The sequence below is a fragment of the Strix aluco genome, chromosome 3 (assembly GCF_031877795.1).
Source record: "Strix aluco isolate bStrAlu1 chromosome 3, bStrAlu1.hap1, whole genome shotgun sequence".
In the NCBI taxonomy this organism is placed as follows: domain Eukaryota; kingdom Metazoa; phylum Chordata; class Aves; order Strigiformes; family Strigidae; genus Strix; species Strix aluco.
The window spans coordinates 47,019,077-47,031,967 of record NC_133933.1 but is presented as its reverse complement, the minus strand read 5'-3'; the positions used below and the strand labels follow the sequence as shown (position 1 = coordinate 47,031,967).

Sequence of the window (12,891 nt, the reverse complement as noted above, 5' to 3'; positions counted from 1 at the left end):
CCATAAAAGAAACAAACAAAACCTCCATGAACAAATAACCCCACAAAAAGGACATCCCCTCCCTTAACTCTACAAGAGTTGTGTAGGTTAAATCAAATGATATAATCTTTATGGAGCAGTTGTGAAGTAAATCACAAAAACTGTGAATAGGCTATGGGAAAGGAGTGATCTGCAATCATAGTTTCCCATTATCCAGTCAGGCTATATACTGTTACATGCAGTTGCTCTTCTGGACCGCAGTAGTCATTTTCTTCTGATGGAAACAAGGGTGGAAGGTGGAACAAAAGAAACTGAAGGAGCAAAGGATGAGGGTGAAGCACGCCCAGTTTCACCTCATGCTACTATAGAGCCAGGATGCAGAAACAGAATATATCTGAAGACAGAGCTGTGGTATTATGAAATGTAGCTGAAGTGTTTTGGAATATCTCATGTTCATGCTAGCTATGCAGATTCATGGAAGGGATTTAGTCCTAAGTCTTTGTGCCTGTCTCTTATTTTTAAAGTTAATTCCTTTTCGTTGTAGTAAATATAGTCATGGTAAATATTACATATGCTCATAGTAAATATTACAAATAAAAAATTAATTATATTTAAGACAATTCCTTTAAAAGTATTGTCTGAGGCGATGTGAAGGTGTACAATTTACCTGTACATATGTAAAGAGTTACATATAAAAGATAGGAAGAGTAAAGATCCTTTGTATTAAAAATTAGTTTCCTGAAAGATGACCACAATGATGATAATATTCTATCTAAAAGATATATGAAGTAGGATGGAGTAAAAGAGAATATCTAAATCATACAAGGAAAGGGAGATTTTTTCTTTTAAATTTATTTTCTAAATTCTGATTCTACAATTTAGCTGATCACTTAAACCCTGTCTAGAATACTTTTTCCCATCTATTATTCTTCTGCTATCTTTCTACTTGATTTTTCTGTTATCTGACATTTTTATTATTATTACTATGCCCAGACAGTGGGACGTTGCCACATTATTTATTTTTCCATGTGTATCTTATGTGCCAGGTTGAGCATCCTCAGCGGTCCAAAAAAGCAGTGTGGCATAAGTTGCTGTCTAAACAGAGGAAAAGAGCAGTAGTTGCTTGCTTTAGAATGGCACCATTGTATAATCTGCCAAGGTAAGAGCTATATTTGTTCTATCTTTCACAAATGTATTTATGTTCATACCGTGCTATTTGGCACCATCAAAAGGAAGAAAAACATGTAAACCAGTAATTGATAAACTGCGTGGTAATGTACTTTGTATATTGCTTTCTTTTAATAAATCTAATTACTTTCTTCTAATATATTTTCTGAAAAGAATAACAAAAAGTATAATTCTAAATTTCTGGTTCTCTCCTCCTGCTGTTATTCCACCTGTTCCTCCTGGTATGTTTTCTTTCCTGAAAAGTAGACACCTTTCAAAGGAGATAAATGCAGAAACACTCATATTGGTGTCACTGTAATATCATCTTGAAAGGTAAATTTCCTCCTAAGCCACAGTATATCTCTGGAAACCTACCTTCATTATTAGATGCTAAATGTTCTATATGCAGGAAATAACTGATACTATGTAGCTGAAAACTTGTCTATTTATTGTGCACTTACGGGAAGAGCATTCTATTAGACAAGAAATACATATACATACTCCAAACACCTTTTCCTGTGGCTCCTTTTCCTCTTCTTCTTCAATAGTGAATGGGATCTGTAGTCAAGCAAGTTTCAGAATCTTGAGATTCTGAAAGGAATGAACATTCAGAAAAAGTAAATACATCTGTTTTTTCATGCAATTGCTAAAAATAATTTCCTGAACACCTATCTTTTCAACACGATAATGTTCTCAGTTTTTCCCAAAAGTCTGCATGTTATTACTATTACCATAGTTAGTAGGATGAATCTTCAGGCCTGTTCCAGGAAGCACAAGGGCATGCAAATCACACTAGCTTGAAATGAGGCTGCTGTGACAGTTGAAAATAGAACAAAGATATTTCCATCTGTAGCTGTTCTTACTTTAACAAGTAGGTCACCTGCACATAACTTGCATTCCTGTATATTTTAATTATACAGCTTCTTTTTCAGTATATGAGACTGTCAATTGTTTAAAAAAGTTAAGATGATTGATAAAACTCTTCCCGGAGAGTTGGTTGTCACACAGCCCGTTTTACATTGAGTCTTCAGGAAAAACCCCTAAACCAGTTGTGGTGGTTTATCCCCTGCCGGGGTCTGAGACCACGCGGCCGCTGCTCCTCCCCCACAAAGGGAGTGAAATACAAAGCCCTGGGGCTGAGATAAGGAGAGGTTTAATACAGCAGTGCAACAGCAACACAACAAACAGCAACAATAACAGTAATAACAACGAACAGAGCAAAATATCTACCAATACAGCAGTGAGAATAGAGCAAATCCCACAGTACACGCGGTAACCCCTTGTCCCGCTTTGGCGCCAGGATGTGACATCCGCATGGTATCTGAATAACCCGGCTAGAGCCCCCCCCCCCCACTGCTGGGGAAACTTAACCCTATCCTGGCTAAACCAGGACACCAGTAGACATCATCATTAGCTTTACCCTCTTTCCCCTAGCCTCATCATCCATTTAATTTAATGGAATTTGGAAAAAAAAATTATTTGTTATTTTAGATATGCAGGTCTAATCCTGAACATTAAAAAAATGCAATTATTTGAGCACAATCCAAAGTTGCCTATTGCTATTATATTAATATTTTAATTAAAATAATATGATAATATTTTATATTAAAAATAAAACCCACTAATATGGCAAAGTAATTGATTTTATTTCTTACTTGTGTTTAAATTTCTTTAAAGTTCTATTTGTTATCTGTTCCTAAAATCATTATTATTAAATGTTAATACCAGTTTTACAAGTTAATGGGACACAGTTTTGAATAGAGCACATTAATGTAAACTTATTTTTTAAAATAAGTGCTTTTGGCAGGTTTTACCATAGAAATTTTGTTTTCCCTAGTGACTGGACAGCTAAATGAAATTCATATTGACCAAATCTTCTTTTTAAAAGTTTACAGGTTTGTTTTTTTTTTTTTTTCAAATGTCCCTTTTTAGGCACCGAGCCGTCAATCTCTTTCTTCAAGGCTATGATAAATCTTGGATTGAAACAGAAGAACATTATTTTGAAGACAAACTGATAGAAGACTTAGCAGTATGTCTGGGTACAAAGGGTTGTGGGAATGTATTACAAATTAACAATTAATCTTGTATAATAATAAGTCTGTGAGGTACCTAAGATATCATCAAAGATATCCCTACCCAAAGGGGTGAGCTATAACCAAGTTGCTCTGACAGGTGTTAAAAATTACAAGTGGTGGAGATTCCAGAATCCCCTCAGGCAGTCTGCTTCAGGACTTCAGTAACCTTTTATAAAGCTTTTTAAACTTTTGTCTAAATTATGTGCAGTTGCTGTCATTCCCCTATCTCTTACTTTCTGTCCGGTGGAGGAGAACAGCCTATTCCCTTTCTTTGCAGTTAACCTTTATATATTTGTAGACTTCATAAACCACATTAAAGCCATTTAAGTCAAAAGGTTAAAATATGAAACTAGAGGAATTCTAATCTTATGAGTCCCTCAGAAGCAGACAGAGTCTGCTGCTTCTTTTCAGAAGAATCCTCTTGTCAGGGAGGTGAGGATTTTTCCAAACAATAAAGTGTTAGAGCCATGCTTTAGCCTGGTAAATTCCTGGGGTGATTTTCAGTAAAGCCTTGAGGATTTCTCCTTTACAATTGCCTCTCAGAAAGGTGGTTCTTTTGAGGGTTCAACAAGAACTAGTACTAGGAAACGATTCAGTCCCTGGGAGGTCCAACAGAAAACAGTCTGAGATCGATCTTTTTATAATGAGGAAAGCCTGCCCTCCTCAATAGAGAGAGGAAGCTAACTGGAAAATTGCTATTAGAAAAAAACAGTAATTTGTTTTTACTGTTTAAAGCTTATGCTTAAAATCAGCTACCCAAGTTGTGAACTGTTCTGAGAATAAGGTTCATAATAGTGAAAGGAAGATTACCTCCAATGAGCTCAACACAAGCAGACTGTGGAAATTCATTTTTGCCTACATACATGCAAAATTAATTTCTTGTGGCATCGTTATTGTCTGATCAAACATTGTAAAAAAGCAAGAAACTTCTGCAAAAACTTACTTTGTAATACAACCTTTTAAACTGATATCTTCATTTGTCCCAACACACTGCAAATGTTTTAAATAATGTAGGTTCATTACCAAAAATAATTATGTTTTAGCAGTTAAGAGCATGTGTGTTTAGGTATGAAATGTGGAACAATATAGCTCTTTGTATGTGGGTATGTATGTGCAGGTATGTATGTGTGAGAAATAACCCAGCATGGTCATTTAGTTACACTCTGACATAAAGGGCTGTCTCCTTATCTCCTCTATGGAACCATATCTTTACTAAGAACAACTCCTTGCAGGCTGGTAGCTTATGTGAAAAACTGTCTTGGAGAAAACAGACACAGGCTGGATTGGCTGCTATATCATCTTTTAGTAAAGGATTACAGGCATTCCCTTGTAATTCCTCAAGCATACAGATAAGTGTGTCTCTAGCACTCCCTTAAAGAGAGATATATTACACCTTTCATTCAAAAGAGCAAACAAAACTCTATGTGTCTTTTAAATAAACTTCTATCACATTCTTGCTGCTTTAGAGCACTCTCATAGAGGGTGAGTGAGGTTCTACTGTTCAGCTCTTTGGAGGTGACCCAGACTTTTGTGTGGACTTCATGAAAGTTGTGATTGTCATGCTGGTGAAGGTTCTCTGTCTCTCTTAGAGAAACTGTACCCTGGTGTATCAAGGAATTAAAAATTTGTTGGACTGTCAAGATGGAATCACAGCCCAGGCTGTGGTGGCAGAACTTGTCTGGAAGGGGAGAAAAGGGGAGCCTTGGTTCTCTAATGTATGCTTCAAGGAATGTCACAAGTTTCTGAACTGTTCACATATTAGGTAGAAAATTGGAACAATCCAGGACTCAGAAGCTATATAGCCAAGACTTCCTGTCCTTTAACTCTCTGTAGTCAGTAGACTACAGTGTTGTGTGCCATAGTACGTTCTTTCTCAGTACTGAGAATCTTGAACTCTCTTTTCTGCTAAGTGAAAATAATTTAAAGGGAGAAATACAGTAAAAACTACCTCCTTCCTGACTTTGACAGATCCAGGCAATTTATAGACCTGTGGGTAAGGGCTTCTGGAATGTGGGAGATGAGCGTTTGCATCCCCTAAAGCAGAGGACTGGACTAAACTTGCAGTTTTGTTCCCTGAAATTTCTGTCCTTAAGTCTGTTATACAGAAATGGCACTTCTTCTGCCTCTGCATATTAAAAGAAAAAAGTATACACAAGTTCTCTAGTTAAGGAGCTTACTTCTGCTGTTTTTTAATTCTGATCCAACAGATCAAGTCTCTAAGGGAAGTAGATTTTTAATGTTTGATATTAAAATCATAGGATATTCAACACTGTCTTTATTAATAGTTAAAATGCTTCTGCTTTAATTAACTAGGTTATATGAACACTTAAGCTTATGTGATAAAATTAATGATTAGTTTTGTTGGTAGGTATTACGGGGCATAATTTCTAAGAAAATATGTTTAATGGATTTTTAATAATTAGATTATATAAAAATTAAATCTTTTAAATCTTCAGTGTTTACAAATAGCAACTACAACTTTCCCATCTTATTTGTTTTATCCTCTTGTGTTACGTTCAGTTAAAGCTTTTTATTGTACACTTAAATAACTATAGGGCAGATGTCTCAAAACATTGAAAATTAAGAATATATTTTTCCCAGAAATGTTAGAAAATCATTTGGTTTTAGTGTTCATGCTCTGCTTAATAATGAGTTCTACTTAACTCAGTCGTTGGTGAATTTGATCCTCCATTTAATTTGAATTAAATCTATGAAAACCAATACTTGTATTAAACATTAAGACAACTTCTACCCTTTTGCTTCACCAATTTTGATAACATTAGAGAGGTATTCTGGTTGATAAAGTTGCCAAGTATAGAATGCTGCCATTTAAATAAAGAGAAAGGTCAGTATCCTAAATGAGATTAAAATAAAGAGCAGGGGAAGACCTCCTTAATGGTGAGATATAACTGGAGTTATAATTTGCATTGTTCAGATCATGTTATTGATACTGAAAATATTGTCACATATTGCAAACTGTGAAATAAGGCCATCATAGACTAGCATGTGAAACAATGATTGTGCATATAGGTCAACTAAAGTGAATTCTCAGCTGCAACCAGTCATGTTTGGTACAACTGAGTGGAAAAGGTGGACTTTGCAGGCACTTATGAAGTATAGTACACATAGAGATCTATAAGCATTCCCACTGGAAAGTATTTGACACTAGCACACACGATTTTTTTCTTAATAGGCAAAACATCCATTTTCCTTGTATCTGTCATGTGGCCAATCTTTCCTTATTGCTAACAGATAACATCTGACATTATAGTAATTTCTTACTTGTGCAGTCTTATCAATGTATGGAATTCTTTTTAGCTGTATTTTAGTGTATACTGCTAGGAGAAAACAAGGAGAAAGACTGGGCATAATTTATGCAACCAGTTTTCTTTGAGCTACCAGATGCTTTGTAGAAAAATATGTGTGGATGAGGCAATTTTGTTAATAACTTAATATGCAAAACTTACTTTCTGAAATGTCATTTGGCAAAAGATAGGAAGTCAGAGGACATTTTGTATAGATTCTTTTCAAAACACTGCTTTGGTGGTTGCCATTATAGTATTTAGGACTACATTTTTCTTTTAGAGTGAACTAACTAGAGCTGTCTAAACCTGAAAGCAAAATAACCACATGAAAAAACAATTTGTTTATATATGTATATTATTGAATGTTATATAATATTTTTTATATCTTACTGATTTTGTCATCTTCTAAAATTCTACATCCTGCCAGCATTACTGTTGTTGGTAGATATGGCTCCTTCTGTCTAAAACTATTGGTGACGTTCAAGCTTGGATTTCTTCTTCAAAAACTCTCAGAGTTCCTCAGTGAACATTGTAGCTGGGATAAGACTTGAAACAGAGGATTCTAATTTTTAGCTGATGAAGCTCGTTAACATAGAGAGGAACAGGCAATATAATAGCAAATGATGGTATCTAGTTACCACTCATTCTGTATAACAGAAGTAAAAGATTGAAGTTATTTTCAGAATCTAGGGAAGAGAGTTAATTTTTATCAGGAGAGGAAATCCAAAGCTTTGCAAATGGTATCATCTTTGTAAGTCTTCATGGTCATGAACATGGTTAGGATTCAGGCTTTTCATACTTTGCTTAGAAGTTGTTTCCTCCTGGTTGTCCAAATCAAAGTTACATATGTATTTAATGTTTAATAAATTGCACAGAGTAAAACATTTTTCACTGTAGATAATTAAATATACTTTTAAAATCTCTTTTTCCCTAAAGAAACCTGGGGAGGAACCACCGGAAGAAGATGAAAGCCTTAAAAGAGTTGATCCTTTACATCAACTTATTCTGCTATTCAGTAGAACAGCCTTGACTGAAAAATGGTAGGAATGGTGTGAGAGATTGCACAGTGTATGCAGATTTTCAGATTACTTTGGTATTTGAAGCTATACATGTCTTTGTTCAAGTGAGATTGCATAGGTTAAACCAAAACACGTGTGTATGTCATATGGTGAGTTTGAGTCACACTCAAAGCTTTCTAACCTGTGGTATGTAAAGAGATTTTAACATGACTAATAATGAGAGATAAGGGAGTTTTCTAGAGACAAATAAATGCCCCTGTACACTTTTTCACAGTTATGGATGCTGTGTTCAGGGCTTACTACACTTCTCTCTTCTGTCTGTGTTCCCTATTGACAGTTATATTCTGAATGTGAAATATAAGTATATTCTAGGTATAATTGAAAAATTATGTTCTCTTCATTGGAAAGTGTTTATGAATTTCTGAGCACTGTGTGTGTAGCTGGCTTTACTTTTCAGTTCGTATTAGTTAATCAAATCTTCATTTTCCAAAAAGACTTTCACAATTAATTATGAACATAGAAATATTTTAAAAAGATTTTTAAGGTGCTTAAAAATATTTTGGTGCTTCAGTTCTACTATAATGGCTCTAAATCTTCCTCATTTTTCCTTTCTTCTCTCTATTAACCAGCAAATTGGAAGAAGATTTTCTGTATATGGCTTATGCTGACATTATGGCAAAGGTAACTTTTTTTGCATCTTTTCTGTTTTAATAACATTAATGAAGAAGATCAAGAGAAATTATGTGTAAAGTGAAGAAAGGCTTAGCACCCCTCCTCGACTTATCAGTAAATACTTTCTTTCTACATGGTGTCAGAGCTGCCATGATGAAGAAGATGATGATGGTGAAGAAGAAGTGAAGAGTTTTGAAGTAAGATTATACTTCTGTTTTGTTTTTCTTGTCATGTTAGACATTGTTTCATAGCTTCCAACTGACATTTATGTTTCTTGGTTCATGGCTTACTGCAGCTTGTTATGCCAGTGAACTGCATGTCAGAAGCTGGATTGGCAGATACGAGTCACCAGATTCATAGTAGTAAAACTAAAACATATGTATTATCACGTAAGATTATATAGAGAGTAAATTAATGGATCTTACATGTTCATCTGATTGACTTTAACTTTTTAGATGTTGAAGAGAAATATTATGGGTAGTAACTTATTCTGGAAGTCTGATAATAACAGGCTGTATCTTGTAAAGTATCACATCCCACCTTCAGTTTGGATAGTTAAAATACTGAAATACTGCTTTTTGCAATAGTCATTTACATTCAGTACCAGTATTTATTCAGTATTTTAATGTTCACATATATATTAGTGCTTCTTAGTAAAAGGTGAGCTTTTGTTCATCAATACTGCCAAGCTTTTTCTTATATTGAGAATAGGAAATTTGTATTTATTGTTGTTTAATATTGAGTTTTTAGGGATCATCTCTGTATAAGGGAACACATTTACATGAGTTGACTACCAAAGTAAGAGATGAGTTGATTACCAAAGAGATGAGTCCTTGTCATGTGTTTGCTCTGGGATCTGTCTCTTTTTTTCCATTAATAAAATGGAATTTACAAGAAATTTGTGTGTTCTGAGGGGCACTGAGGGAATTTGCTTGTTAATATTTTTAATATTTTTATATATTTTAGCATATTATGGTTCTGACATTAAAAGTTGTCATATCTTCCAAATCCATTAATACTTGTATGTAATATCTTTACTAAAACACAGAAACATGAAATACATGCTTTTATTATTTAAAAAAAAATATTTCTAAATATACTGATTGATTTGATATAAAACTACCTGTGCTGTTTTGGTTTTTGAGGAGTGGTTTGGGGCACGTTTACTTTTACTCCCATTGTTTTGTACACAGCAGATGTTCTGTATGTTTTCTACATGATTCTGCATGAGATAGCACTGAATTATTTAAGTACATATTTCCTATTTGGCTGTATACAGAAATTAGAAAGAACACCAATACCAAATTCTTTTTAGTCACTCAGAAGTTCTAGTCCATTTGAGTTACAACTAACGTACCTAATATATAAATTGCTGTTTCATGGTAAATAGCTAAGTATGAATCCAGATTTCAGTGCACTTTGTTTTGGTTTTGTTTTTTTTGTTTGTTTGTTTGTTTGTTTTTTCCTGGAAATGCTGTGTATGACATAACATCCACTAAAAAAAGTATTTATTTCTATAAGCTTTTTTCAGTTAGTTCATGCATGCTTGTTAGATATCAAAAGTCTTGTGCTTGTAAATAAGAAAATTTATAAATAGGAAGTTGTTGAGGTGAATTAACAAATTTCTCAGTAAGGGATTTATTAGTGCTCCTTACCTAAATTATAATGGGCTCCTTGCTCAGCATTCAACTTTATCTTTTGAGACAAGATCCTATTCATTTCTTTCTCATTACTACTTTTTCTGTAGCTATGAAACTTATGTTCAAATAATGTATTAATCTGTTCAAAAGACAATTTTGTGTATGTATTTGGTCAGTCACCTGCAGAAAAAAAATTTTGGACTTCTTTTTCTTATTATTATTTCGCTTCTTGTCCTTGCCCTTCCTTAAGGTGACAGGATCACAACGCAGCAAGGTAAAACAAAAAATGTGTGTGTATTTGTCTGGGTCTAATTTTGTGATTTTTTTTTTTTAGGCCCAACATCTTGGATAAGTTCAACTAAAGGGTCTTGAAAAATGTTTTTAACAATTCAGTTCCAGCATGATATTGCTACCAAACCCTTGTGCACAAACTCTTTTTAAAGACTCCAAGAATTGTTTATGCAAAATATGTCATATAAAATTACATTGCCATTTTAGGGAAAACAGAGTGTCATTTGGCTTGTTTGTACTGGTTTGCTGTTCTTGCCTTTTGTGCATCAGTTTTCTTCTTTCTGGTTATAATTTAATTTAATTTGAATTATTAAAATAATTTATTCGGCTCTTAAGGGAAAGCAGTTGAACTTCTTTTCTGTATCTTAGCAGACATGAATTTCTGGCACAGAAGTAGAATTCTGTTTACAATGTTTGTCACAGAGAGAGCATCAATTATAGTTTACCAGTGATTCAGATCCTTTGGCATAGACTGAGTCCTTAGCCTTCATTATGATATTATTTGATAGAAACTCCATAGCTGCACCGTACCTGAAGTGATTCCTAGTTGTTGTTTTCTCTAAAAACAGAGGCAATAACTCTGAAATTTCACAGTGTTTGTATTTTTTTATTGAGTCAATTTCTTACAGTCTTCTGTGTCTCATCATGAAAATCTCACCATTTGTTCCTAAATGGTGGCCCATGGCTTAAGCACCAGCCTACTTGCCTACCTCATGCAAGTAGAAGTCTCAGTTCCCACTGTCGACTCAGTCTGCCTGCTGATAGCACTGCAAGGTTGATGTTCTGAGAGGAGGTATGGTGTGTGCGGTAGTTAAGTTTTAGTTCTGAGGTGTTTAAATATAGTTATTTGTGCTGTGGCTAATGGCAGCTAGACTAAGTAGAGATGACTTACTTGAGATTGGGGATGCACAGATTTAGCTGCTGGTCAGAATTCCATCAGTAGCTTCAAAGTTCATTGCCTATGGCAATATGGGGAACAATTATAACCTTCTTCATTGAAAAGAGCAAGATGATTTTGGTGTTTTGTTTGCTAGCACTTCCGTTAATGTTCAGTTCACAAAAGAAAGATGTTCCTCTACAGCTGTGGAAAGAGAAGATGTATTCCAGGATCAATTTCACTCTTACTCCTTCAAAAGTTTGCACAGATCTGTTCCACCTTCATACAATAAAGGCATTGTCCTGGAAGATGAGTGCTCTCACACAGACTCACAAAAAATTGTTTAAAAGGTATTGTAATTGCCACAATCACAAAGTATGTATTACAAACCCCCAAAGGAACTATATAACCAATCTAATAGTATAATTTCTTCTTCGTTTCTTCCATTACTTCAGCTATTCAAATACTACATGTCTATCACTCTGCCTACCTGGTTACTGTACACTAAATGCTGTATGCCCCATAGAAAAATTCCTGTCTTGCTGATTGAGAAGTCTTTTAAAAGGGAAAAAAACCACCATAAATAATCCTTTCTTCCTTCATACATGACAAGAAACAGTTGTAAAGATATGAGATCATATATACCACCTCTGTGTGTGCATGTGTGCATTTGTGTGTTTCTGTCTGTCAATCATCTATCTCAGAGTTCAGTGTTGAAGGCAGTTCTTTTCTTCCATGCTCCGTGTGCATGGGAAAAGACTGACTGTTCAATTTGTATGGGAATAAAACTCTACTGCTCCTCTAGACTTTAAAAACTTGTGATGTTTGAAGTCCTGAATTTTTCACAGTCAGAGCAACAGAGACCTTTGGGCAAGCTTAGAGTGTGATAAAAACAGCAAGTATTTTATCGACAATTTTCATGCCCATATCTCATGCAGTGTAGTCTCATTTTTGTACAAATAATCTATATTGGGATCACTGTGTGGGCAGTAGGGAGGTCACAATATAAACCACAATAAAGTTGTCTGTGCATTACTATGTGCCTGTCTGAATTTGCCTGCTAGTATTTGCTTTGAATTATTATGATTATATTTGCTCCTTGCCCTTTATCTCTAAGTTAACTTTCTATCATATTGAACAGACACTCAATTGACTCTCTGTAGAGTTGGTGTCACTGTCCCCCTTGATTTTATCTGATAGGAAATTCTTTCCCCTCAAAGTGTTTCACTAGTTGAATGTAAATAGGCTCCTGCATTTGAGTCACTGACTCTGCTGGTTTGCTACATATTAATGTGCTCTAAATATGTGTAGGATGGGAACTCAAAAAAAGGAATAAAAACCTAGCTCATCTTTTTAAAATCAATTGGTTTAAATTGATTTAAATTTGCTCTTCACAGGAAGAAAATAAATGGGGGAGATAGAGCTTCCTGTGTTGGTTTTCTTCACCCTGATTACTGGTGGAAACTTTGTTGGTAGACTTTTGTATTCACTAGATTTTTGTCAAAACTATATATTGTGCTGTCACTTATCTCAAGCACAGAAAGACTTGCAAGTTTCAGTATATAGAAGTAATGCAAGCTCTTAAGGCTCTAGCACATCAGAGATGGTCACTGTTCTCTCTCACTGTCGCAAAGCCTGCATAAATTGAGTGACCATATACCATGTATTTACAATAAGTAACTATTTTTGTTAAAGAATGAAAAAAATTCTTCCTTATATCTAGTCTAAATCTACCGTCTTTTAGTTTAAAACAATTACCCCTTGTCCTGTTGCAACAGGCCCTGCTAAAAAGTCTGTCCCCATCTTTCTTATAAGACACCTTTAAGTACTGGAAGGCTGCTATAAGGTCTCCCCAGAGCCTTCTCT

At 34.7% G+C, this 12,891-nt stretch overlaps 1 protein-coding gene across 14 annotated transcripts in view; it reads left to right on the top strand.

Annotated features, from left to right (window-relative positions):
- RYR2 (ryanodine receptor 2) overlaps positions 1 to 12,891 on the top strand; it is a 441,630-nt gene that overhangs the window by 367,039 nt on the left and 61,700 nt on the right. For 7 of the 14 annotated variants that reach the window (XM_074818391.1, XM_074818388.1, XM_074818385.1 and 4 more), the window contains 6 exons: positions 1,027 to 1,138; positions 3,079 to 3,175; positions 7,463 to 7,566; positions 8,175 to 8,226; positions 8,361 to 8,414; positions 10,108 to 10,131. In XM_074818391.1, the coding sequence (XP_074674492.1) occupies positions 1,027 to 1,138; positions 3,079 to 3,175; positions 7,463 to 7,566; positions 8,175 to 8,226; positions 8,361 to 8,414; positions 10,108 to 10,131 (443 nt within the window). Of the gene's footprint in view, positions 1 to 1,025; positions 1,139 to 3,078; positions 3,176 to 7,462; positions 7,567 to 8,174; positions 8,227 to 8,360; positions 8,415 to 10,107; positions 10,132 to 12,891 lie in introns of all 14 variants that reach the window. The other 7 variants (XM_074818396.1, XM_074818393.1, XM_074818392.1 and 4 more) reach the window with 3 other exon arrangements.